General features: G+C 43.3%; 2 protein-coding genes across 3 annotated transcripts in view; both read right to left on the bottom strand.

The window, feature by feature from the left end:
* Positions 1-1,860: 1,860 nt before the first annotated feature.
* Positions 1,861-6,807, bottom strand: cep70 (centrosomal protein 70). Of its 2 annotated transcripts, none has more exons than XM_010790233.1 (16): positions 6,662-6,733; positions 5,604-5,703; positions 5,330-5,453; positions 4,509-4,683; positions 4,214-4,389; positions 4,061-4,120; positions 3,881-3,974; positions 3,715-3,803; positions 3,564-3,641; positions 3,316-3,394; positions 3,090-3,227; positions 2,789-2,941; positions 2,532-2,700; positions 2,343-2,451; positions 2,180-2,259; positions 1,861-1,999 (listed from the first exon to the last, which is right to left on the bottom strand). In XM_010790233.1, exons 1-16 carry the CDS (start codon positions 6,662-6,664, stop codon positions 1,941-1,943), a joined length of 1,686 nt encoding a protein of 561 aa, XP_010788535.1. In that variant the 5' UTR covers positions 6,665-6,733; the 3' UTR covers positions 1,861-1,940. The 2 variants fall into 2 exon arrangements, with proteins under 2 accessions (XP_010788535.1, XP_010788534.1); XM_010790232.1 differs by having other exon boundaries at positions 1,862-1,999; positions 4,214-4,391; positions 4,520-4,683; positions 6,662-6,807.
* A 3,999-nt stretch (positions 6,808-10,806) lies between these two features.
* LOC104961876 (adenosine deaminase RNA specific B1) overlaps positions 10,807-27,917 on the bottom strand; it is a 33,560-nt gene continuing 16,449 nt past the window's right edge. Inside the window, exons 3-11 of the mRNA XM_010790231.1 lie at positions 19,492-19,566; positions 16,428-17,362; positions 15,555-15,669; positions 15,245-15,413; positions 14,773-14,927; positions 14,523-14,691; positions 13,836-14,017; positions 13,303-13,481; positions 10,807-12,771 (exon numbers count right to left, since the gene is read on the bottom strand). Coding sequence (XP_010788533.1) covers positions 12,595-12,771; positions 13,303-13,481; positions 13,836-14,017; positions 14,523-14,691; positions 14,773-14,927; positions 15,245-15,413; positions 15,555-15,669; positions 16,428-17,362; positions 19,492-19,495 — 2,085 coding nt within the window. The 5' untranslated portion in view covers positions 19,496-19,566 and the 3' untranslated portion in view covers positions 10,807-12,594. The remainder of the gene's footprint in view (positions 12,772-13,302; positions 13,482-13,835; positions 14,018-14,522; positions 14,692-14,772; positions 14,928-15,244; positions 15,414-15,554; positions 15,670-16,427; positions 17,363-19,491; positions 19,567-27,917) is intronic.

The raw sequence follows: 27,917 nt of genomic DNA, 5'->3' as shown, positions 1-27,917 counted from the left end.
TGTTTGCTCCTTATCTATTATTTTATCTAATATATCTGTTAATCTATTCATTATTATTTTTTCTAGTATCTTATAATCAGTATTCATTATAGTTAAATGTCTGTAATTATCTATATTAGTTTCATCGTTTTTTTTATATAGTAGAGTCAAGACACCTTCATAAAATGAGTCCCCCATACAACCACTGCTGAGACCTTCATTAAACATAGTTTAAGTTCATAAGTTCAAAACATCATCAGATAATAGTTGGTAAAACCCAGTGGGCAGGCCATCAGGGCCGGGGCTCTTACCAACATTCAGCTCTTTCACCGCCTGGATCACCTCATCTTTTCTAATCTCACCCAGAAGGAAATCAAAGTCTTGGATGTTGTACGGATCCAACAACTCTGATTGTTCCCAACAGAGTTTTAACACAGTCCGTTTTAATGTCTATTTCTTTATATGCTTCAGAACATAAATCTCTTATCACTTCTTGTTTCTGTTTTTCATTATACACAATACAACCTTCTTGGTTTTTTATACATTTGATGAATTTACTTTGAATTTGCTTTTGGTTAGTTTTAATGGCTTGAGCCAAGTTGCCTCTCTGATCTATTTCAGATGCTGTATGAATATTATATAATGATTCCTGGTTTAATTGATCAATTTCAGTTTTTAACTTAGATATATTTTCTTCTACCGTTTTAGTTTTAACTTTAATCTGCTTTAAATTAATATATTGTTTGATTAATGATATTTATTTTTTTCACCCTTTTTCACCTCCTTCCTTTCCTCTTCCAATCATTTTCGAGTCTGTTGGAACAGGTCGTTCAGAAAGAATCATCAAACGGTCAACTATAGTTGGAATAATGTTTACATTTTCTATCAGATTATTCTTCGATATTTAAGAAGAAATTTCCGGTTTTGCCTCTTCCAGACATATTTTCAGTTGTGTCAAAACTGTGGTTTTACTCTGCATACCATCAATTGGTTCAAAATGTTTTAAATACATGGACATTAAAGAAATAATTTAAAGTAGAGCTGCTGGTGGCTTTAAAATAAGCAGCTCCTATATATAATAGTATCTTTAAATAACTGAAAGGATAACAGTCAAAGCTCAGTGAACCAACACTTGACTGTCGAACACAAACAAATAGCAAAAATACATAGATTATATACAATTATTTTCTGGACATTGTCATTATGTTTAAGTTCAGCATAAAGATGAGCCTTATCTCAGCTTCTGATCCAACAGATATAACACACAGAACTCAATTATTGTAAGAAATCCTAATTAATCAGGATGAACAAGTTCTGAGTGTGTGCAAGAATGTGCTGACGTGCCCTGACACCTTTGCTGCTGCATTTAGTCTGAAAGAACTATAGTGAGCCTATGCTCAGGGCAGGTACCTTGTTTTAGAATCACATATGCACACCTCTTGACAAAAAGAGCATGTCAAAACATAGAGCAATGCACAGTGATGGGTCAGCTTGCTGTGGATCAATCACTTCTGATATAGTTGTACAGGGTGCATATTTTTACCTTAATTTCTAATGTTAATATAAATATATTTATGTATTAGTTCATTGTATACTTGCTTTAACTTCTTATGTTTATATAAATGCTTTTATTTGACAGTTCTAGTACTTAAAAGATAAAATATATTATTTCAACTTGCGTCAAAAATCAAAGAAATTGAGGGTAACCTGTGTCTTTTTTGCATTTATGTAAAATCGACCATGTAATCAGCAATGATCTGCTTTGCACTCCATCTACTGCTGCCATCTACTGGAGATGTTCCAGGCAATGCATTTCAAAATACCTTTTTCTAATTTATTGCTGGTGCAGTAGATAAATAAATAATCCATATTTCACTGTCATTTTTACAAAATATTTAATTTAATTAAAAACAAAAATCACACATCACAAGCATTACGCACAAACCACAGCAGTCAGAGCGTCAGTCTGTGTGTTTCAGAGACCTCAGAGCTGGAAGGATGTCGTCCAAGTGTCTCACTCCTGAAATACACACACACTAAATTGAAGCTATCACAAGGTTTTTATTTTTTATGTATTTATATAACAAATGAGTTTTGATAAGTGGTGGTCAAAATTGTTTGATGCTTTATTTATTTTTCTCTTTGCTGGAATATTTTCTCTGTATTAATGTGGAATATGTGTTGCATTGTGTTATATTACCTAGAGTGTGTAAAATGTCCAGAATGAGGTCATGGAACGCAGGGAAGAACTCCTCATGCTGCTTCACTTTCACGATGATACTGTAAAACAAAAGCATCTTGGGTTACTTTCACCTTGTGCACGCCTGGCCTTAAAATGCAGCTCATATTCCAAATGTATGAACCTGTCAATGTCAGCGTCTCCTAGGACATCATGGAGTCCGGCTGTGTGCTCAGCGGAGGACACCAGCGAGGCCACGCGGTTGACCACCTCTGCAGGAGGAACCCTGCTGTCTGATAGGGAAAGAAAACACTATTTAACTCCATTGTATCAGAGAGGAATATATGAAGCTTGGAGTCCAGCTGAGGCCCACCTAGCTGCAGGACGTCTCGCAGGTTCCTCATGGTGTTGGTGGCCTCTCCCAGCCGACTGTACACCTCGTTCATACGCGGGTACACTCCGCTCAGCGAGCCCACGTCAAACAGCTTCTGGAAGTGAGACAGCATGGAGCCCAGGGTGAAGCGGGTGGGGCTCCTGAGCACCTGGCAGGACAAACAGCACCACAAAGACACCCAATGAGAGACAAGCTTTATTTTGAGTAGGTAGTATACAAGTCTTGCAGTGTTGTACCTTCTCATCATCAGTCGTGGTGTTTTCCAGCATGGTGTCCACCAGCAGCATCATGTCCTCCATCTTCACCACTTCTGAAGCAGCATGGCCCCCATCAGAGGGCTGCCAGGGCATCAGTCTGACACTCAGTTTATTTAATCCCCTTTGTAGATCCTACCAACAAATGAGAGTCATTTAAAAAGCATGGTAGACATGTGCTTTTTGAACACAGAATAGTGGCTAACACACAGGATTATGCAATGCGCAGGGGTCAAACACCAGGTGAAGGTGAGTCCTACAGTGGTGGGCAGGTGGAGTTTACCTTCAGCAGGTGGAGCTGCTGGGCCCACCCCTCCAGTGTGGGCAGGATGGTGTGAAACTCAACAGAGGATGGTTTGGTTCTGTGCAGGCGTAGAGGCGCGTTGGGATCAGACACCAACGATTTAATATTGTGTAACAGCTGGTAGTGAGGAAAGAAAATCACCGTTAGTTGTGTTTTGTTAGGAGGAGTGAACAACAGAAAGAAAAAAGAACAACAGTATGCTTACATGGTGATAGTAGGCACTTAAATTGCCCTGGTCATTGATGTTCTCACTGATATCTGAAGGGATGTCTTCTTTAGGAGAACTGAACAGATGGAATAAATGGATCAAATACTGGATACTGAGGCTTACACATGGTTTACTGAAGGGGTTCAGTTACAAGAAAGGTGTTGCTACGAAACAGAGATGGATATTGCTTTTTGAAACAGCCAATCGGAGCGGTGCCTTACGGGACTTTCCTTAAGAGTTCCTACCTTTGGTTATTGTGTTTGATTGAGCCCTCCAACCGGCGGAGCTTGTGTTTGTAGAACTTCACCTCTTTGAGTGTGGGCCTACACAGAGGAACACCGTCAGTGGGATTACTCATATCAAAGCACTTCTGCTGGAGACTTAATGAACACACACCTGGTATCCACCTCTCTCTTCAGGCGCTCAACCTCTTTCTTTAGCTCTTCTATTTCACGTTGGCTTCCCTTCTGCTGCTCGTGGTATGCCTTGGAAGAAATGCAAGAGCATCAAGTACTGCTTTAAGTGAGAGGGTGTGAAAAGGAACACACATTTGTGAGGCTACCTTGAGAATAGTTTTGAAAGATGGAGTCACATTGCTGGATGTCTTCTTGATTCCTGTCTGATGAGCCACTTGAGAACCTTGTCCTTTCCCAGATCTGGGGGAAAGAACGTTAGTGTGTCTTGTTGTCTATGTACTAAAGTATTTTGTAATAAAAGGGTCAGATTTTGGGGGGGATGTTACCTGAGCTCATCCATCAGCTGACTCATTTTGGTCTCATAGAAGTCAATCACATCCAACACCCTGCAGAGAGAAGAACCAGGAGCAACTCATCACATCTCATTTCAATGAATTACATTTTTTTTTAAAGCTATTGTGCGTGTGTCAGGCTCTCACTGCTGGTCTGCGGGGGAGTTCTGCTGGCTGACTTTGTTACAGATGTGTTGGAAGGTCTGGATCTGTCGGGCCGAGCGTCGCTCTTCTTCTTTGACGGTGAAATAGAGTTTCCTCTGAAGGTCGGTTGCTTCCTCCCTCTGCTTGGACAGCTTCTGCTCCAGAACCTGACACAGTTTCTACACAAACATCTCTCTCTCAGACCATGTTTTCTGACTGAAGCTAATAATTGACAATATTCACCATCTATTAGTTTATTTTCATATATGTCTGTCATCATTGTGTGTTGTGGACCTACCTGCTGCTGCTGCTGCTGCTGCTGCTGAGTGTGGCTGTGCTGCTGGACGGCCTTGCTGAGGCAGCGGTCCTCCAGGTCCTGGACCCTGGTCCTCACCACATCCAGCAGCCCCTCCAGCTCTGTGGCCCTCTGAGACTGCTGAGCGGCCCCCCTCATGTGCTCCTGAACCTCCTCTCTACACACATACACAAGATTCACTCTAACAATCAAACAATTGCATTGTTACATTCTAAAAAGCAAGACGCTGCAAGTACATTAGCTTCAGTGATCAGCGAGCCGATTGGCCGATGTCTGATGTTGACAAAAAGCATTCTGACATAGCATACAGTACATTTATTCAAATGATTGCTTGCCCTGGAGGTGTTGTGGAGAAATAAGAGCAGTGTTCCTGTCAGCTGCTCTCCCTCTGCCCACCAGCCACCTGGCCTACAGCCCCCCCCCTCTCACTGAGTGTTCATACCTGCACTGAGCTGTATCTCTGTCCAACTCCTCTGATGAGATGAGATAGCAGGAAGACAGGTGGTCCACACTACTTATGCATTATTAAGTAGATACGGACACCATCAGTAACATCTACTGCAGGCATGTACTCTGAAAGACCCTCAGCTGCTTCAGATCAATCTCATTAATTCCATACATTCCAGGAGGATGATGCTATTTTATATAATGATATTTTCATATTTAACCTTATGCAGCTAATAAACGGATTCCTGTTTGACTACAAATATCTTATTTCATGTCAAACTGGTACTTCAAATAATGCTTCTCTCTTGGGATAAACCTCTACATTTCAGGATGAATTGGTTGGTAGTTTGACTAACTTGAGTTCGTTGTTGGACTTGATGAGCTCGTGGATTAGAGCCTGTCTTCTGTCCGAGTCTGTGAGCATCGTCCTCATAGTCATCCTCATCTCACCAGCAGACTTCTTGTCCAGCAGAATCAGATCTAAAGACACATGAAGATTCACACAACATATAAATATTCTCTATTCCAAAAGAAAAGGTATCTGCAAACATCTCTTATAGACTAATTAAATCCAATACATTTATGTAAACTCAGAAATGTTGACAAGAAATGGGAGCTATTGCCTCTTACCAGAAATATTCCTATTCTCTACAGGATCTGCAAAATACACAGGCTTAAAACCGTGATGCTGCAGAAGTTTATTCAGCCCATCCCATTCTGCCTGCTCCTCCTGAAACACACACACAACACAATGTACAAACAAACATTACAGAGCAATGTGAAGCTGTTGATGACGTCTGAGCTCTACCTGAAACTGCCTGGAAGTCCACAGATAAACATATGTCTTATTTCTTGTTGGCAGCAAAGTAGCTCCCCTGCTTTCCATGTCTTACACTGCAGAAACAGCTCAAAGTGTCTGCAGGTCTTCCAGCTGGAGGGCTGAACTACAGGCAGTAATGAAAGGCGATCCACGCTTCCATACACACGCCTCTTCAGCAGTGGAGGAATGCTATAAAGTACATTTACTCAAGTACTGTATTTTATTATTTCATTTAACCTGAGTATTTTCAATTTATGCACATTTATACCCCTACTCCACTCCATCTTGGAAGCCAATGATGCACTTTTTGACAGCTTTATTTACTTTAAAGATTCACATTATTAGCAAATGCAAAATGTAATCAACTAAGATATAAAAATTATATGGTAACCTAAAAATATAGGTTAACATATCCTGCTGTTGTTTTATATTTCATTTGCTCACCCTTTCCCAGTTGTGAGAGACATTAATGCATAAATAATTAAGTTATTTAATCTGCAATATTCTGAAATAGGCCATTAGGATTCCATTACTTTTGTACTTTTCTGAAAGCAGGAATTCTACTTGTAACATAGTATTTTCATTACTACTTAGATCTGAGTACCTTTCCATGGGTTTAAACCGACAAAAACAAACAGAACTGAAGAACCAGCAGATAGCTTACGTTAATATGCAGTTCCTATAATAAGGTCTAACAATATTAGTATATAATGACCCTTTATTACTTTACTTTTTACGTCCTTTATTAGTTTAGTTAGCTCGGTTAGCTTCTGGCTGTAGCTAACAAGGTACCATTTCATATTAGCGGTGTCTGGTCCTGAAAGAGGTCTTTATGAATGAAAATACGACATGAATTATTATTTATTACCATTGTTGGTGTCGCCGTTACCAGCTGCAGAGTTGTCCGATAGTTTTGCACCTTTATACAGTCAATGTTTGTGAACTAATAAGCGTAACTTCACTGTTTATGTCAGGCATTTACGTTTCATGTGTGGCTCTTCCGTGATTCAAACAATTGCGCGCTGACGTCATCGTGCTTAACCAATGGGATGTGGCCGTTTAAGTCCTTCACCAATCAGCGTTACTGTTCCTAATTTATGCAAATGACATGTCGTCAGCTTGTGACTGCAACTTGTTCCTGTTCGCGGACGACTCAGCCCTGCTGGTCTCTGACAGGAGCAGGTTGCATGTTGAAAAAACCCTCAGCTCGGAACTCGGCAGAATCTGCACCTGGCTCGCCGATAACAAACTATCATTACACCTGGGTAAAACAGAGTCCATTCTCTTCGGTGCAAAAAACAAACTCAGCAAGACCGACGGCTTCTCAGTTACAGTGGGTGACAATATTGTCACAAGGAAATATGAAATTACATACCTAGGTTCCATACTAGAGGCAAATCTCTCCTGTGACAGAATGGCATCCAATGTAATCAAAAAAGTCAACCAACGAACTAGATTCTTGTACCGGATCTCCTCTCTGGTAAACAAGAATACCATGAAGACTCTGGCAGGAGCGCTCATTCAAGGGTACTACGACTATGCTTGCACCTCATGGTACCAAAGCACCTCAAAGGCGCTAAAAACAAAATTACAAACATCACAAAACAAACTGGTCAGACTACTGCTTGACCTCACTGCTAGAACCCACCTCACCCCTGCCCACTTTGACAAGGATGGCTTAGAGTAGACGACAGAGTACAGCAACTTGCAATGGGCCTGGTCTACAAGATACACTACACCACTAAGGTACCCATGTACATGTCAAAATACTTCCCAAAGGTCAGTGAATACCACGACCACAACACCAGAGGGAGCTCCACAAATCATGTTAAACCCAGATTTGGCTCAAACAAGGGATAAACACGTTTCGTAATTATGCCACAACAATGTGGAATGCCCTACCCACAGCTGTAAAGGAATGTGAATCACTACCCACCTTCAAAACCTCTCTAAAAAAGCACCTACGGGAGACTGCAATTCGAAACTGGCCCCTGTAAATGTCCAAACCTAACCCCCTACAATATACAGTTCCCCCCCCCCACATACTCTCTTTTTAGACTCTTTTTGTACTCACAAACAGTACTGTATATTTGTAGATCTGGTATGTCATAAATGTCTAGATGTAACAGTACTGTCTATTTGTATGTCATATATGTTGAATTATATATGATGAATTGTAAATGAATCTAAAATGAAAATGAAATCTATCTGTGTATGTCATGTATGTCATATATGTTATGATGAATCAAAATGGGGGACCCGGATGTAAACAAGACGAAAGTCTTTCTCTGGTCTGCATCCTCTTAACAATTGTGGGTATTGAACTGTACTATATTGTACCCATTCTGCAATCTGTTAATAACATTTTCAATCAATCAATCAATCAATCAATCAATCAAGCGTGTGGTACCAACTGCCAAAAAGGTTTTACCTGAAAAGCCTTCCTCTTTCTAAGGCACTGATAATGTACACAAGTCTTTTATTCAGTATAGTACAAAGATATAATGATAACCCTGAACTGCTTAATAATAATAAATGGGATTTATATAGCGCTTTTCTAGACCCAAAGACGCTTTACATTACGAGTAAGGTCGACAAACAAAACAAGAACAAAAACACAAACAAAAACAAAAACAAAAAACAAAAACAAAACAAAAACAGAAAAGTAGTCAGGAGGATGTTGGTTCAGAGGGGGGAGGGGCGGGTTTAAGGATAAGCAGAGTTGAAGAGGTGGGTTTAGCCATATTGAAAGAAAATCACATTAATTTTGATACCAAGTACATGGTTATTCAATAAAAATGATTTCGTATTCTCAGAATGAATACAGCTGCACTAAACACCAGTTACCACAGGATGGCAGTCAGCGCGTCTGCACAATGCAACATCTACAAATATCTCAACAGTATTTAAATCTTACTGCCTTCTCCCTCTATTCTTCAAACAGTTCATCCTCATTAATGTGCACATATGCAAAATCTATTTAAAGGAGGGAGTGATTTTGATTTGTAGCTTAAAGGTTGGGAAACTAAAGTATAATGAAACCATATTCATCACACAGTATGATGACACAATAGTCCATGTACATCAATATTTTTACATTCAGGTAATAAATAGTCCAATTAAGTGATGTTGTTTTTGCAGCTTGAGTTGGAGCCTGGCCCTGGGATGAACTCAGTCGTCCAGGTAGAATGGAGGTGACGTAATCACTCGCCATAAATCATACAGCACAGGTCAATGGGACCCTCGACTCCATCAAGGCCTACATTTCCATTTTAATTTTCTTTCAGTGGAGTTGATTTATGTGGGGACACAGTGAGTAGCCAGGCTCTCGCTGCCTCTATTCAGGAACAGACGCTGGTGACCTTTCCTCTCTGGATCCGTGAAACTGAGACTCTGGTACATTAGGGCCAGGTACAGTAGGTGCTCCACAGCGAAACCTCACGTCCAGGGAAGACGAATGTCAGACAGCATGTAGGGCGACAATTACAAAAGTGGAAGAAAATCATCTCCGAGTCATAATATCACCATAATATATACTTGGAAATAAGCCAGAAGTGCATTCAAGGAAGCTTCAATATCCTACTTTGGTATTCAGCAGCTGAGAGCATTGCACTGATTTGACTCAAAAAGAAGGTGGTGGGATTAGTTTCTGCTTGTCTGCTGAGTGCTGCGTTACTGTATGTACATTAAGTTCGTGCAAAGGCCCATTAAGTGGCTAATGGGGTTTGATCGCCAGGGAAACGAGCCGCGACAAATGAGAAGATGTCCTAATGGAGGGACCACCCAGCCACAGAGTTTGATGGAGGGGGACGAGACACCCCGGCTCTGCTCCAAATGTGCTTTTTCAGCTTCAAGATGATAGTCTACTGGGGTCTTTTTCAGAAAGTAGTGCAAATCTAATCTGCTGAGTTAAACCAACTACCAATGGGCACTTTAATTCACTTGATTTTAATTTTGGATATTAGCTCTTAGCCAGCAAAAACTGGAATCATCAGAGCAGAACAGAATTGCTAAGAAATGACTTCCCAAGTATTAAAGTGTGTCGAGGATAGGGCCGGTTCTACGTGGCCCCTGTCAGAGGCTTAGCCAGGGAACGTAATTTGCAGATAAATTGGGGAAGGTGGAGAAGTATGAAGAGCTGTTTTCACTAATCCCACTTCACCTTGAAGCAGCTTATATTTTCTCTCATTTGCAGCTCAAATACCACTGCCTGGAAATCCTGTTCCGAACTTTGCTCTTGTTAGTGGCCTATAGAATGAGGAATGGAGCCAAATGTTTTGGCAAAAACACATCCCAAAAAACGGTCAATATAGCAAGGCATGTTTTTGCAGGGGTCTGTTCCCTGGTGCTGCAGAAGACAGGTAATCCACACACAGATTATCTTCCTCTGTCATGTTGCACAGGTGCTGCAGGCTGATAGGACACACTAACAGGCGTCTGTGGAGATGGCGCTCAAAAAAAGCTTAAGATAGACAACGAAACAACAACAAAAGCAAGGCAGCAAGATGTAACTAAACGCCATCATTTTGAACCTTCACTGTCACACAATGCAGCAGAAAGTTGATGCATGCTTTTTTCTTTTTTCTTTGCTTCATATTTCTGGCTCTTGAGTGGGTTGTATTATATTTGCTGTAGGTGTATTGTATTGATAAATTGCGCAAATAAATAAAATAGCACTGATAATGTCATAATGCGAGGTGAAAGAAGTATTCAGATGCTTACTTAAGTAAAAGTACCAATATATTATTGTCAAATAATTACAAGTAAAGGTCCTGCATTCAAAATCTTACTTTAAAGTATAAAAACGAATGATTGTGCATTGTGTTATCTCCCTTTGAAATGTACTGGAGTAGAATATAAATGGAAATACTCAAGTAAAGTACCTCAACATTTTAGGTACTTAAGTACATTAAAATGTAACTCCAAGTACCACCACACCTAGATTGGGACTTGAACTGGAAACCTTTTGGTTCCAAAGCAGCGGCCTCAATTAAAAGCAGACAACCATCCACATGACTGTAACAGCATTTTATTAAATCTCTAGCTCAGTGACTTGACTCTACATATTTATATTCATAGTTCTCATGCTTTACAGGCGGAGCTCATGCATCAGGCCCCACATCTGTTCATGTAAAGTAGTGAGGCTCACCCAGCACCAACATGTGCACCGTTCACTCCAGCTTTACCTCACAGGCAATGGAGAGAAATAACAGTTTCTCCCTTTGGAAACCCCTCTAAAAACCCAGAGGGCCCAATCTGGAGCCAGGAACAGGTCTGCACATGCTCAAAGGTCAGACACATTTTCAGCAATACATAGAAGCAGGAAGATTTAAAAAGAAAACAACTGGTTAAGTATGCCCTGTGTGTGTTTGGAGGAGATTAACAGCAAATAAAAATGACAGAAAAAGGAATTTACAACATTAAAAACACAGTTCTAAATACAAGCTAGATCAGGACATGGAGTAGAGATCATTTTGGTGCTTTGGAGGACACAGGTCTGTTTGGTTTGAAAGAGTTGAACATCACACATCAACACCACATAGAGGCAGATCACAGGAATAAAAAAGTACATCTGAATGAGTGTAAAACAAGAGAGAAAATAAAAAAAGTGTCATCTGCTGACATCTTTGGTGAGCTTTTACTGGTGGTGACAGTGACATCACTCCTGCATCGCTGCATATGGACCATCACTGCTGTTGAGTTTCATTGCATAAGGGTCATGACCCTGATCTAGTGCAACACGACTAGAGAGTTTAATTGGTTTGTCGGATGTGAAAGAGGCTAATCGTACTCAAATGCATCATGACATCACATAGGAACAACTAAACAGTCCAGAGAAAGTTGTGACACCGTTTCAGAGAGCTTAAATGACACATATCTATTCTCAATTTCTACAGAGTGAAGTAATATAAAAATATATGTTATCACTTGTTAATTGATGTTCCTTGACACGTAGATGCTGTGAAAGCAACACCTATTCATTTATTGTTTATTTATTTGATTGTTCATGTTTGTTCCGTTTAATGTGCTGGGGTACTATTTAAATATGTGTTTTAAACTCGATGGATACCTCGTGTTTTTACTGCAAACCAAATCAAAATGACCTGATATTTTTTTGTATTGTGAAAAAAGTGAAGGTATATGACCTTAAAAAACTAATGTATTATGATTCCACTTTAATCCATCCTTATAGTGCCGTCACTTTTAAAATGACACTGTGTAACTTTTAAAGGAGAAATAACACAATGCTCCTTTTAATACATTACATACAAACATGGTGTTTTCCCCTTGGCTCCCATCAGGTACACCTAGACCAAATGTAGCTGTTGAAAAAGCCTTTAAAACAGGAAGCTGTGTGTTATTTCACAGACACATTCACATGCATGCCTTCCTAATGTTGCAGGATTGGGACTCCACATGTTGGGGATCTGTAGAATCGCATTTTAAAGTATTTCCTGTCATTCTAGACTTCTGAGAAGAATGGAAATATGTTTGTAAGAACTGCAGCAAAGCAGAAACAACCCTTAGGAGGACCTTTCCAACGTATCACAACACAGACACACGATGACAAACCTTCTACTGAATCAATTTGGTATAATCACACATGCAAAAGAAATACATCCCTATTTTTATACAAACAAGTGCTAAAGAGTTTCCATTCCCAATGTCTGTTTTTACATATTTAAAGTTGCATAAATTTGTGCTGGCAGAGGGAGGAGCTATAGAGCTTCAGACCAGTCCATGAGGACGCACACGGAGGATTCCCCGTACAGGAAGTGAAGCAGCAGTCTGTTTCCTGTCTCAAGTGTTGAGAGAGAACAGGTCCTGCTCGATGGGTTTCTTCACCCAGGCGCCCAGGCCCGCCTTGTGGAAGGCTTTGAAGAGCGACTGCTTGGCATCGTGGTACTCCACCGCCGCCAGCTTGGCGTCGCTGTAGCTGACGGGCCGCGGCGCGCTGATCCGCAGCGTGGAGGACAGCTGCATACACACAAAGAACACACGTTCGCTGTGAGAATCATCAAACTACATCAGAATCAGTAAAGGATTAAGTTGTCCAGCAGCGAGGACATTTACAACTAACGGACAGTGCAGATAAGAAACTTGACTTACGTATTAGAAAAAGAGGCAAGTGATGATCTCTTACTTTACTATGGTTAAATAAAACATGGGCACAAAATAAAACATATGTAACAAGAATGATTAAAAAGTCACAAAAGCACTAAGAGGATAAATGGTAAATGGACTGATTTGTAAAATGATTCTGTACTGTTAGCAACCACGGAAAGAGCTTTGAAACTTAACACACACTAGTGGCAGAACATAGGAATCAATGCAGCATCATATAAAACATATTATTTACAATTATAAGTATTCATTTGGCAGGTGGGATCTAAGAATCCAACATCCAGCAGATGAAGGAGAAGTCACAGATAAGTGGCTCGTCCTGATATAAAGGTGTGTGAATGAGAGAGGCGGAGTTTGGGGAGGGGGGGTCCCGGGGGGGGTTACCTTGCAGTGCAGGCGCTGCCAGCGTCCGAACAGGGCGTGCTTACAGAGTCTGGAGGGTCTGCTCAGGTCGTCCTTCCCCGTGGTGGCGTTGATCACCTCCAGCCCCGGGTCCCCCACCGTCCAGTTCACGCTGAAGTTCGGAGCTTTCCCCGGCTGACGAGCCTCCGCGTTACTTATACCTGGGGGGGAGAGGGGATGGATTTAACTCACTATTTTTACATCTTTTTATACTCCCATTAGATATTTCAGAGGCAAATAGCGTAATTTTGACCCCACAGTTCATAGCTCACAAAGGAAATTTCGAGTTTATTAATAATGTTGAACAGTCCTAATTTAAATTGGTGATTGTCGACTGGTAAACTTAAAATATTTTGAATTTCCTGACTTCCTAACATACTTTACTCTATCTGCCTGAGACCCTCTCCTCTGCTCTGACCCCCCCTGATCTCCCATTAAACCCTCGCTGCTCCTCAGTGAAGGAGCTCCAGATGTGTGGGGACAGATGATTGGGATCAGGGTGGAGTGTGTCTCACCGCTGAGCAGCGGCTTGTTCAGGCTGAACGACGGGGGCAGCTCCTCCATCTCCGTCACCCTCTGGTACATGGCCCTGGAGAGGTGGTCCGCGTGGTACAGGCTGCCCAGGATGATGCTGGAGAAGTAGATGGCGTCCGTGAAGTAGCTCATCAGAGAGCCTTGGAACCCCACCACGTTCCACCTGGAGGGGGACCAAACACCCATTAGTAAGTCCCAAAAGTTTAGGCAAGGCACGTTTCTTTTTACAGCTCAGATATTCAGAGCTTAATAACTGAACACAGAATGTAGACCCGTCCTGGGTGTGATCTAAAGATTACTACATGATCTGATGTCTACGTTGCTGTTTCAGGAGCTGTTAACGGCTTGGTTGCGATTCATCAAGTGGTCTAATCAAGGCTCCAGCGGGCCTGATGGCCCCCGAGGACCCGAGCTGGAGTGATTGCAGCGCGACACGGAGATCATTCATCCTCTCCACACGTGCACATCCTCATCAGATCCTAGTGGTCTGCTCTAAAACACCCTTCAACACCTAAAGAGTGTCTGCAGGGCAGCAAGGTAAAGATACAGCTGCGTGAGAGGTTATGTTGATTCAACTGCTCAGACTCAAACGGCTTTTTTAGTCCCAGGCACATCGCTACGTAGTGTAGCTGCTGACAGTGTGTGTGAGGGTCGGGTACAACACACACCTGGCGATCTTGTCGCTGCAGGACATGGTGAGCAGCCTCTCCCCCTGCAGGACCCCGTCCCACGTCTGGATGGTGTTGCTGGAGCGCACCGGGATGGTTCCCTCTCCAGACTCGATCTTAGTGCGCAGTTGTCCCCGGGCCTTTCTGTTCGGGTGTCTATCCCCATAATCTGAGGGGGGGGGGGAGAATACACTTTAGATCTTTTGGTTAGCAATGTTCATGTATCTTCATCATAATTCTTCCTGCGTACCCTCTACTCCGGCCTCATGCGGGGAGAAGATGCGAGCGTCTCCACACGGGGACGTGCTGATGTACAGGTGGAACTGCACGTTCTCCTTCAGTCTGAAGCCCTGTATGCTGTCACACCGGATGAAGATGGACTTCTGCTGCTCCTCCTCGTGGTTACTGGAGACACGTAGATTAAGGGAGGTTTGACATGCAGGAGACGAAAAGGGATGAATGAGCTTTATTTTGCTGCATTTGAGACATTTAAATTGGGTTTAAAGTGTTTATAATGTGTGGAGAAGCTCTCTTCTTCAGTAGAAATAAAAACATAAACTGCACAGCTCCTCCACTTTAAAATCTAAGGAAGAAGATCTGGGCCACGTTTGAAAACTTTTCTGAGCCAGACCAAAATCGATTTTTGAGATTTCACAAACATTCTAAATCAAAATTCTGCTTCTTCCTATTTCGGTAAAAACTGTGTGTGGAGTGTGACTGACCTGAGGAAGTGCTCCAGCTGCGAGTACAGGAACCTGATGAGCGAGCGGCGAGCCACGATCTCAGCGTGGCAGTCATTGAGAGCCAGCCCTCTGTCGCTCATGTATTCACCGTTGATGCACTTTGTCCCCGTGGAAATGCAGATCACCTGAGCCTCCTTCACATCGGCACCTGTACGCCAAAGGAAAGAAGTCCTGACATCGTACCTAAAACTGCTGAGTCAGGTGTTTTGTGACCCTCCCCAATGAAAATGCAGCTAAAGACAAATAATGCTGCAGCTCCATTGGGTTTGACTGACACGAAATAAATCACCTGTTGTCATGACGACACCTGACAAAACTTTCCGCCGAGCGTGCGGCGACGTGAAGTTGTCCGTCAGTTCGCCGAACTTGTCGACGACCAGGCGGGAGACGGCGTCTGCCAGAACCTGAGCACCAAAACAAATCAAATGATTATACATGAAGCAAAATGAAATGAAACTTTGAGCAAAAGGTTGAAAATGTGCACTGCGGCTTTTGGGTAATACAAAGACGAAGAGACAACAATGCGATAAGAAGAAAGTGAAAGCTCTTCTTATCTGCCCCGGAACTATTATTGAATATTTCAATTAGGAAAGCTGCACTGGTGTGGATGACAGGCAGGATGTGAGCGGCTTAGAACAGATCCTCTGTTTCACTCATTGCTCTGGAAGTAAAGCGGAGAGACTGCTATAATGAGCAGCAGTGTTTGAATAGCACTCACAGGGTGATGCTAATTAAGATAGCAGCTGTCTTATCAGTGTGCATGGATTACAGCCGGGGATTAGCCTATGTGTAAATAGATTCCCAGTGAATTGGACTTGTCTCTCCTGAAGCCGTCTTCACTCACACTCTGTCAGGTTGGCTACGAACAAGTATCTCGTAAGACGACAGATCTAACCTGGGAGCTACTGTCAAATCACGACATGCCTCAAAACTGCTTTATGGTTATTTGCCGTCTGGTAAACCACTAAATATGAGGTTAACTTGCAGAGTTGGCAGACCACATGTGCAACACATCTGGATAATGGACAATGTAGATTTGTAGGTAATAGTATTGGGAAACCCACATTATCGAACGTTCACTAGTCCCAGTTTGCGGGTTTATAAAATAAGTAAGGAAAGTAACGGGGCCTTTCAACACTCATTAACCTTGGTCCCTGCTTACCTGAGGCAGGTGCAGCTGCAGTCCCTCTCTGGGTATGGGCTGTCTGGACGGGGCCTGGTCCAGCTGCATGTTGAACAGAGCGGACAGAGCAGCCTGCGCCGCCCGGGCCTTGGCCAGCTTCTTGTTCCGCCCAGAACCCTGGAAGTTCTGCCCGTCCACCGTCACCGACATGACAAAGTTCTTGGCGTGGCTCTCCCCGCTCTCTGACACAAAGTCGTACTTGAGGCCCGGCCGCAACTCGTTGAGGATCATGACAGGGTTCTTGCCGCTTGTAGGGGACATGTAGGTAGAGGGGACTGGAGGTAAGGGGGCCTGGATCAGGTTCGGGACGGGGGAGGGGAGCAACGGGTACTCGACTCCCAAAGAGCTGAAGGAACCGTTGCTGTTGGACGTGAGATAAAAGGGGTCATCTGCGGGGGGGGATGTCTCGAAGGCGTTAAAGAGCATGTCTGGGAAGTCGGCCTGGTCCGAGGTGAAGTCCGTGTGGACAGACAGAGTCCGGCCCATGGCCATGTGGGCCTCAGAGGCGTTGGGGAACTGGACGAAGGAGCGCAGGGCTTTCTCTGCTGCGTTCAGCTTGGCCTTCTTCTTGGTGGAACCAGCGCCCTCGAAGAACTGCCCGTTGACCTCCACCGTCATCACGAAGACGGGAGCGTGGACCGGCCCGGTCTGAGAGAGCAGTTTGTACTGCAGCCCCGGCTTGATCTCATTCAGCTGCATCAGGGCGTTCTTAGGCAGAATGGGCCCGGGGATTTTCTTACGCTTCTTGGGCTTGTACTTGGAATGTGCATGCCCATTATTGCCCTCCTCTAAGGGACGTTTCCTCCCACCCCCAGCACTCCCATTGGGGAGTTGAGCAGCCTCAGCCGCAACCCCCTCTTTGGAGAAGAGGTTGTCCAAGTTCCGATTTTCCTTAACATCTGTGCTGCATGAACCTGCGGTGCCCAGAAAGAGTAACTTACAATGCCTTCGTTGCAGGATCTTGTAAATGTAAAATTTAGAGATTCCTTTACCTTTCTTTGCAACTGAACAAGTGATGTGTGTTCCTTAATTATTATTTAAATATAATGTATAGAGGCAGTTTAGCTTTTGGTACAAGTGTATTCTAAACACATTCATATGTCAATGAGGATGTTTCACACAAACATAAGTAATTACAAATGTATAGAAAATTATGTAAATCGTCATTTAAAGACTTCCCCTAAAACCTTAATTAGCATGCAGGCTATTTCTATACTCATATTTAGCAAACTAAAGGATAAACTATTTACACCAGGAGCTTTGAGAACATATTTCTACATGTCTTTATCTGGACGATGGTGTGTCTTGGGAACACATATCACCCGGCCCTGTTAACAAAGCTGATGGAACTTAATGTAAACTTCCATTTATAACATCCTTCAGCAAAAGCTCGATAGGTTACTCCTTTCGGTTCTCAGGACAGAAAACAATCCTATAAGACGCAGGTTTAGAGAGGTTGTGGGGAGAGATGGAGGTGTAAACAAGGGGTGTCAACTTTTCCAAAATAATGCAGTACTTCAACTGAGCCTGAAGAGAAACACCAGAGAAATTATTCACTTTTAGAATCTAAAACCAGAGAAAAACACTTGAGCAGGAGCAGGGAGTGGATTATTTGGATAAAAGACAACAGAAAAGCTGCAAAAATACATATTTGTATATACAAAATTAATCAAATGTCTTATTCTATTTCAGCCCTGGTTTTAGCAGCAGGTTATCAAAATCTTTCATTCACAGTTCTTCTTTCTCTCTTTACAATACTGACCGACTGAACATGGCCGATACACTTAAAAACAATCAACCAAACTGCTGTGAAATGTTCACAATGTTCCCGTTTTTAATCAACTGACTTGTTTAGCCACATTTAGCATTGTTTTCCATTTGAAATGACTTCCTCTTAAACCAAAGAGTGCAGTGCTTGCACAGAGTTTTGTCGTTCAGTCACAGCCAGATGCCGACTGCAGGCAGAGTTAATAACAAGCGTGCCGGAGGGGGACGGAGCTGAAACATGAAAAAACACAATAGCAGATAATGCCTTGAGCAACCAGAGGGGGGGGGGATGATTATAGGTCTGCTGGGAACGTACTGTTATTGTTGCTCAAAGACAATCACTGAAGCAGAAACAGACCCTTTATCCATTAAAAAGTGAATTCACTGGGCTGCAAGGTCAATGCTTCCAAATGTGCCTTGGCCTGTCCAATTGAGATATCAACACGTTACCTTGCATCTGAAATGTCTTCTACGTGACTTCCTGTTTAGGATGTTAGGCAAGCAGCCCTTGGATAACCTTGAGCAACTCTCCCTACACTCGGCCATAATCCACATGTTCTCCCCATGCTTTCACTTTGGCTTACATGCAGCAGGGACAGGATTACTGCTGTGCCAACACAAATCAAGAAAGTGTTTAAAGAGGCCTGTCAGTTAGCATCGGCAGCACCGGTCACGATGCTAAACGGGCTATCTGGACCCCAACAAACAGACTCCCTTCAGCCTGACAAACAGCCCCTTTCTGAAAACGCTACGTTGAAGCTTGATCCTATCACTTTTGCAAATAAATAGCCGACTTATCAAACCTTTTCCCTGTGATCGAGCTTTCAACAGGCACCTGAATGGAGTGCGATGAAAGGAAAGCTGTTTGTTGATTTGCTTTGCCCTGCATTAACTTCACTTGGAATCTGTCCTTTCCATAAAATCCCATCGAGGCTTATCGTGGGTCAGGTGGTGTTAGGGCTGAAATAGACCTACCTTATAGAGCCTCAGAGGGGGCTTTAGGGGGCTTTTTTTGTTTAGACCAAAGGGAAAAGCTGAGAAATGTGCCATCAAAGTGGAGTGAAAGCTCACAGTAGATACACCCTGACCCTGGGATTAAGCTCCGACCTCCTCCTGAGCTGGCCAAAAGGAATTGGACGGTATATTTTCCCACAGCAATGCAATGCACCATGGGTATTTCCCTCAGGATGTGTGCTTCCTTTACCTACATGCATGCATCTCGTACACAACCTGGACAGTATGTAATAAAGCATGAATGTACACGTGGGTCACTCACTCATGCTTTTGACTTGCCCCCCCTCAGTGGTGGGCAGCCTCTGTTGGATTGGAGCGGTCCGATCTCCCACTCGACCTGAAGGGCACACAGCACATGGTTATCAGTGGTGGAAAGTACACTTTGAAGGTATTCAAAATCAGTAGATCAGTCCTTCCATCATGCTGTCACAGTTAGCGCTGCAGATGTCTATACAAACCTTTAGAATACATGGCACTTCTCCTTTGCTCGTATGTCACACCTCATCACCCAGCTCACCCTCCACCTCCACCTTCCTACTCCTGTCAGACAGGTCCTCGTCTGTCTGCTGATAAGACACCAGGCTGATTATTTCCTGTGTTTTAATCAGGAAACTGTCACTCAGCACGCCATCTGTGCTAATAAACAAACTGAGGCCGGCAGAAATGACGCCATCATTATCTTTGATTAACTAAGATGTGGGCTGTCAGCAGGGGTCTACTGGACCAACCTCAAAATGGTGTTCCCACTTTAAGATTCTTTCATATCAGAAGACCTCATAAAGTCACTACTGTATGTGCATATGTTTTTTTTGTCCCTGTTGAAAGCCATTTATGGAAGTGTTTGTTTTTCTACAGAGAAATGAGTCCTAAAACCCGGAGATAAGTTGGCATTTTACGCCTTCCTGTTCGATTCCTCCTCAAAGGTTTTTTTGTCCTACATTTAAACGTCATCACTTCTCCACTCTTTACTCAGCTAGCTCAATTCAAGCTAATGAAATCTGCCTTCCTTTGGAAAAGGAACAGAGGCTGTTGGGAAAGGCTTCGCGCTCGCTGTGTAATCGCTCTCTGTCGACAGATATGTCCTCCTGCCCCGCTGCCACTCAGCTGTTGGCTCCTCACATTAGAAATGACAACGTTATCAGGCTGCTGCCGCCGCTCTATTGTGCAAGACGGCAGCAAGGGGAACATGGCTCAGGTTCTCCAGATAGTGCGGGGAGCAAATGAACTCAGAAGTAAAATGCCAAGAAAAGGAGTTAATCGAGGGTTGTCACAGAAATGTAAAACTTTTGAGTGTTTGTATTATTCAGAAACCCTGTTTACCTCATTATACATCTCACAAACTCTGCTTTATCTCACCCAGACAGTGTTTTATAGGCTTCAAGTTGTAAATGTTTCTTCTGTTCCTACAATAAGGGATAAGGATAAGTGGACATCCCCACTGTGTTGCATGATGGGAGAATACTGTTGAATTTCCAGATCATCAGACTTTTATCATACAGCATGAAACACTTTTTGTTGAGCATTTTTACAAAGCGCCGTCTCCAAATTGGAAAGATAAACAACGTGCAGAATGGGAAGTGGCACGTATGTTAAAGGAACCCGTGGCCTCCCATGCATGGCAAAGGGAGAATACGTTGATCAGATAAGCAGGAAAGAATAAATCTATTTACGCTGCGTAGTGCCACACTCCTGCCTCGGATCATGCATCACAGCACTAACAACCACCCACACTGATGCTGTGTACACTCCAACAACAGCAGTAGCAGGAACAGGAGAATATGAAATTGAAGTGAAAACCAATCAAGAAGCAACAAAGCAGACATGTTTAGCTCTCTCCTCTGAAGAAACCTAACATTATATATATCCATGTCCTATGTTTTCCTCGTGTGCAGCCCTAAGGAGACCCCATCAACAAGGAGAGAGAATCTGGACCACGGCCATCAGCGACTGAGCTGACAGTGATAGATGGATTTCAGAGACTATTTCTGGTGCTTGAGGCGAGTTACAATCAGAGCTAGGGGGGGGGGGAACAACTGCAAACAGCTGTCAGAGAACTCTTTTAGCGACCTAATGTAGACGGATTGATGCTGAGGAGAAGCAGACAGCGAAAAGGGAAAAAATGGTGGTCCCAAACATGTGATGGAGACAAAAAGAAAAAAACGTTGTTGTCCACAATGCTTTTCTCACACACAAACTCCAGTTCAGCCCCGTGAAATGACATTTTGAGGCGTGCAGAAATTGGAGGTGATGAGATGATGGATGAGGAGGGACGGAGCAGAAACTCTAGGATGTATCGTAGAGTCACAGCAGAAGGGAACATGTGTATTCCTTTAGTTCAAAACACGTGGGGCTAACATTCATCCGTTAATCAAATAATTGTAAAGTTGACATTTCGACAGACTACTATGCCACAATTAAGTCATTTCACGTTCACAGGCTTCTGGAGTTGGATTGAAATGTGACATTTACAGCAGATTACAATACAAATCACAACAGGTCTACGTGATGTAAAACCACCGTATTCAATCAGAGGAAATAAATTAATAAGGCTACTCATACATCACTGTTCATTTATGCTAAAAACAAATTATGAAGACCTAGAGGTATTTGACTCTCCACATATCTGTATGTTTGAGAAACGTTGGTAAACTGTTTAAACAGCAAAGTTGCTAGAAAATAAACCCCTCACTGCTCCCCAAGGACACTTGCATGCGTCAGCCATCTTTCTATCATTCCCACTGTGAAATCTATGTGACGGCTTGTATTTGCTGAGTGGTCCTGGCAGTACAGTAGCTGCAGGCCCACTGCTGTATCAGTTCCACGCACTAATACCACCAGTGTTCTGACCAGGTATTTGTGTTGCTGACAGCAGACTGTTCACACCACTGTAGCGCCCTCTCACCGGGGGCCAAGGAGAAGAGGTGAAGCAATTAGGAGGATTATCTACTTCCATACTGCAGCGGCCAGGCAGACAGAATGCTGGGACAGCGCATTGTGAATGAAGCCTCGGGGCCAATAACCACAGGAGTCACATGTGGAATTAATGTCAGGGTCATGAGAAGTTAGCTGGAAGTGAGCACCACACTCTTTAAAGATACACAGAGATTCTCTGAGTGCACATATGTGTGACAGATGAGTCTGTATACTTCGAACACTCCCCAAAACTCCAGGGGAAAAGGAAAATGCTGAATGGTACAATGAGAGTCAACAAAGAGACTATCAATGGAGCACATTCCCTGACACTGATACCTGGAGAAGCTCCATAGGGTCAGCCGCCACCCCTTCCCTCTCTTTTTTTACTGGAGTTCAACTTCTCTTCGGATAATGGTTCAGATGGGACATTTGGGGCTTGCTTGGGGGACTAAGCTCTGAAGCTCACACATCTGGAAGACCAGTGACCACCAAGTGACCAGGACCAGGACAAATGAAACACACGTTCTCAGTCTTACAACTTGACCGAGAAACATGCATCCCATCCTTTAGAGGTGAATACAATAGTAAAAAAGATACTATAGCCACTACCAGAACGTGTTATGACTGCATGTAAGCTGTCTATAACTCCAGCTGTGAATACAGATATGTAGCACTGAGATATTTCCCTGCATGCCTCAGGGCTCTTTGCCTGTCTATTAAGCACAACTGTGCCAGTTTCCCCCCCCCACCCAACCTCACTGCTTGCCTAGCACACACTCGCATTTCCATTTAACGCTTTTATCACAGGTAGCCCTGCCTCCTGGGCCTGAAAATGGTTGCTGGGACACGGAGACATGCACGCTGAGGAGCCAGTGGAGCAACAAGGTTTAGAGCGGGACTACATCTTCCTACTACTCCCATTTGGGGAATGGAAAATAAATGATTTGCTGCCTAATTGAGTGATGGACAACACAGTGGATTCCCTGGAAGTCCACAATTACATACATACAAACAAGTATGTGTAGCAGCCAAAACCTTTGAGCTTCGTCATTTTTCCTGACTTTCTTTTTTTTCATATGGTCTCAGAAGGTCTGCCTGAGAGACCCTCACCCTCGCTGACCCTCCTCCCCCCCATTCTCTCTGCATCACTGGCCCCGCCGCGCACAACAGATGGCTATCACTGTTCTCTGCACCCCAGTCAGGGCCAGGCCAGCAACCTGCTATCTCCCAGTTGGGGCTCAGGGCTGATGTTGAATTTCACACCCCATGGCATCAGGATTAGCCAGAGCCGGAGCTGATGGACAGGCAGGTGGAGGTGCAGGGTGGATTTATGGATTTATGGACGTAATGTCATTTCGCCCGGCATGTTCGTTCGATTAGTACTTCCACTATTTGGAAGAGAGTTACCCAGCTGTGAATGCCAGTATGCAAATCCTACCTGTATTTAGTTACAAAGCTGTCAAAGCTGTGCTGAAGCTCGCTTGAAGAAACCAGCAGCCTGTGGTCAAACACAGATCTTCTGGAGGGAAAATGGCTCTGCATATTATGGAAAAATACCGTAGCTACAGTAAGGTTTGGAGGTAAGATTGTGGTGGTGCACCAATTGGAAGGTGGGTGGTTTCAATCCCCTGCAGTCAACATGTTCAAGGGTCCTTGTTCAAGATACTGAACCCCAAATGGCTCCAGAAATGGCATCATTTGTGAGGATAAATGGCTGAAGAATCCCAATGATGATCCATAAAGTTAATAAGTGGAATATTTACATGTTCACCTAAGGACATGCTTATGACGTTTTACTACTTTTTGCATCATCAAAGAAAGTGTTTTATGGATCTGCTGCTGCCTTTGTATTTCATTATGATGAATCATTTCCTGTTGATCTGGAAAATGTGACAGCCGACAGGAACATTTCACCCTGGAGACAAACACGGTTCATCTTCCTCTGATTTGATCTGATACGATGAGTGCATTTTAAATACAAATCTTGCTTCAATTAAGAGTCAATATGAAAGACAGGTGTTGCCTCGATGCTCGGGAGCTGCCTCCTGCTCCACCTGTGTGATGGGGGGTGGTGGAGCCTGAGGAGAGGGTGGGTTATCAGCAGAGCCTCAGGGCGGAGGTACGGCGGGGGGGGGGGGGGCTGTATCACAGATCTGCGGTTTTGGGCCGACAGACACATCCCTTAGCAGCGTGCCGTCCACGCCTCACAGAGCACATCGGCTTATACCTCGTCTGAAATTCACTTTTGCTCCCAGTAGATTAAACTCACACTTCAGTTCATCTCACAACACCTCGCTTAGCAGGGACACGGAAATGATGGGCTGCTCTCTCGCCCCGCATGCAAAGTATGTACATTCCTTTACACATTAATACTGTTTAGCACACTCCCCATGAATAACACTTAGGACAAATTGAATATTCCCGAGTGGGATAAAAATATGACAAATCTGGGTGTACCTGCCGCGCTGCTTTTTGTGGCCAGAGCCGGAATTTGAATTAATTGGAGGATTTAGTGCACTTGACTTTAGCAGCCAGTGAAAAATATGAGCAGACGTTTGCAGTAATGCACAGGATGTAAGAGGGTGCTGCTCTGAGACTCAATACATATGTTCACTTATATTGTCTGAGGGGTAAAGTAAATGCTTCTGCAAAAATAGGAAAATATCTCTCCAGTATTTTAATTAAAGAGACCCTATTCTGCTTTTTGGAGTTTTCACTAGTGTGCGATATAGGTTTCTGTGCATGTAATAGCTTCCATTGGACTCCTTTGTTTACTCCCCTAACATAACGACATCAGGGGTGTCTATATCAAAAAAAGTCATTCTTCATGTTTTAACATATACAACATATATCAAATATCTGTTACCCTGTAATATCAGTGCAATACACTTCATTAACTTCATGAAATAATTGTTCAGATAATAGAAGTAGTAACGTACTAACAAAATGATCAAGACATATATTGATATGAAGTATGGATTAACAAAATATGAAGTTGCATTCTTCATGCCTCTTTGTCTTGATGTTATTTTCTCATAGTATACTGTATGTCGTTTATTGGTTTATCCAATGTTCATGTAAATAATGTTGCTTTTCTTACTTTGTATCTTCTTTAACTGTGCTTCCTATCAACCCAAACACAAAGGCAAATTCCTCACATGTGTTAACCTGTTGGCAATAAACCTGATTCTGATAACATCTAAAAGAGTTTTAACAAATGTCATTCACCACAGCATCCTTTCCACTTCAAACCTATTGTATTAAGCTATTTCTAGGATCAAGTTGATGCCAAATGAATGAAAAGATAACCACCAACAAAAGCTCTAACCAGTAGCATCAGATTCTTAAAACGTGCTCTCATCAGCAGATAGAGTCCACCAAACGGTCCCTCTCTGACCCCCATCCTCCCCCAGAGGTACCTTTGCGCTCGGAGCGTTTCTTCCTCCTCCTCCTGCACCTGCGGTGGCTCAGGCAGCATGGAGCCGCCGTGGTGGGGGGGCCGTCCAGCAGCAGAGCCATGGTGTGTCCCCTCAGCTTCCCTCAGGCTCACTCAGCCCGACGCTCGGCAGACACAACTTTACACTGAGCGGGGGGAGGCAGGGGGAGGGGCTGCCGGCACATGGGCTCGCTGCTGTCAGATAAACGGGGAGGGATTTCTGCTCCTCCCCTCCTCTGCCTCTCCTCTCTGTTTTCATCCCCAATCTCAAATCCACACTGAACTTGGCTTTGGAGCGCTCTTCAAAAAATACCAAACAATGCCTTTTGCATTCATTTCATGACCAGAGTAGCTACAATAAGAGCAGGGAACACTAACACCACAAGTCCTCCCAATCGGAGCATTAGCAGCTAAAGAGAAACACAAATGGACTTCTATATGAAAATGTGAAACCTCGGGTGTGCACCAACTAAACAACGAGTCCATGATAGATCATTGGACAGTGGAAGAAAAACATGCATTCATATTTCCTTCTTTGCATTTTCCTTTACATTGTGAATCTGTCTATAATGCAGGAATACAGGCTTTATGAGATATGCATGATCTGTAAAAGGATGACTGACAAAGCACTCATGTTCAATAAAAACTACAGGATGCTATGACAGTAAGAAAGCCAGCACTGCCCCCTGCTGGGCTGCAGTTAAAGTGAACCTTAGAAAAAGACACCATGTATCTATACTATAGTAGTACTTACTATAGAGCAGGGGTACTCAAACCTTTTTGTTAAAGGTCCACTTGTGAATCTTATACAAGGTCAATGGTCCGGGTCAATGCCAGTAAAGTCCCCCCCCACCCCCGGAGCGGAGCAACGAAACTGAAATTAAGAAGCAGTTTTGGCGCGCAATGCCTGGGGCCCCCTTGAGGGGGTTTCCCGACTTATCGTTGCAGTAAATTAAAGGGTGTTTCATGTTGTCGTTGCTGTGGACCTTCTTAATCTTTTTTTATGTTCTTTTTTTTTTTTTAAAGAAAATTACATTTTGAAATTGTTACGTTTATTCTGGTTTGTTTTGTGTTTGTATCTTTTATTTTAAATTTATTTATTTATTGAATGTTTTGTGAGCTGAGCTGTGTGGTTTTATATTTTATGTATCTCTCTGTACAGCACTTTGGTCTGGAGGTTTTAAAGTGCTATATAAATAAAGTTGGATTGGATTAATCTATCTACCTTATTTGGGGGCCCCCTTCTGGTCCAAGCACTTGCCTGTCGGTAAACGGCGCCCCTGTATACACACACACGTTCAATACATACATACAGTATGATGGCTTGAACTAGTGGGAGAAATGGCACTGTTTGTCTGTAGCCAATGCCTTGAACCTCGGCAAAAATGGTATTAGAAAGTCAAGGTAAACTTGCGGTTAACTTGCGGTCTGCAATGCGTGTCACGCTCGCGCACACAAGTAAATATATATGCACGTTCATTCTCACAACGCGTCAGACAATGCACTTTGTGATGTCTTTTATACATAACTGATTGTGCTGTTATGTTAAATGTTTGTTATTTGTGTCTGGATACTTGTCTGTTGATGTTGGAAATGGAGCTGCTGTGACGCAAGTCAAATTTCAGACTTGATCTGACCAATAAAGTATTATCGTTATCGTGGACTTTAATTCACTGGCCAAGTACGGATATAACCTTTTATATAACATCCCGGGTAATGGAATAAAGTTTTTGTACAGACATTTCAAACACGGAAATTTTATGGTTGTCTAGTGGGTACGCATCGGTACGGGAGTATGACGAGTAGTATGGGGGAAATCCGTCGGGACATCTCTTGGCGCCAAAACCGGGGCAGGAAATCGACTTTTTTTTTCTTTCCTCCTCCGCCTCGGATTACGGACTAGTCTTAAGATGGCCTCTATTTCAATTTAAGACGACACTATTTTTGCGGTAGGACAAGATTGGTGAGTCCAAATAAGACTTTGTCATACCTCGAGTTTACGAAAGAGAACGGCGCCAAATAGTGTTGGCACTCAAGGAAAAAATAAGGACGGAAAAATTTTGTGCACGGGGAGATGTATGTCCAATCGAGAACTCACAATCGGGCTCCGACAACGATTACATTTTGTTTTCTGCTCTAATGCGAGGTTTGAGCAGTCCGTACAACAGCTATCGGTTCAGAGACACCAGGCGGCCGGCGGCTAACTGCAGTCTAGCCGTCGTCTTAGAAATAGGCGAAAGGCAACAGGGGACCAAAAATTTTCTAAACCCGTGCCTCCTTTTCCTCCCTCCAAAATAAAGACTACGACGCATCCTTACGGGGCTGCGTGGCCCCTGTTG

Source organism: Notothenia coriiceps, unplaced genomic scaffold (genome assembly GCF_000735185.1).
Source record: "Notothenia coriiceps isolate Sejong01 unplaced genomic scaffold, NC01 NC01_scaffold00033899, whole genome shotgun sequence".
NCBI lineage: Eukaryota > Metazoa > Chordata > Actinopteri > Perciformes > Nototheniidae > Notothenia > Notothenia coriiceps.
Note: the sequence above shows the minus strand (reverse complement) of the source record. Positions and strands in the feature narration are given on the sequence as shown.

What these genes read in the sequence shown, in the direction of transcription:
- cep70 (XM_010790233.1), bottom strand. An exon ending in AGCAGCAGCAGCAGCAGCAG is followed by an intron (nt 4,390 to 4,508) that starts GTAGGTCCACAA and finishes ATGTTTGTGTAG; the next exon opens with AAACTGTGTCAGGTTCTGGA. An exon ending in AAGAGAGAGGTGGATACCAG is followed by an intron (nt 3,642 to 3,714) that starts GTGTGTGTTCAT and finishes TCCTCTGTGTAG; the next exon opens with GCCCACACTCAAAGAGGTGA.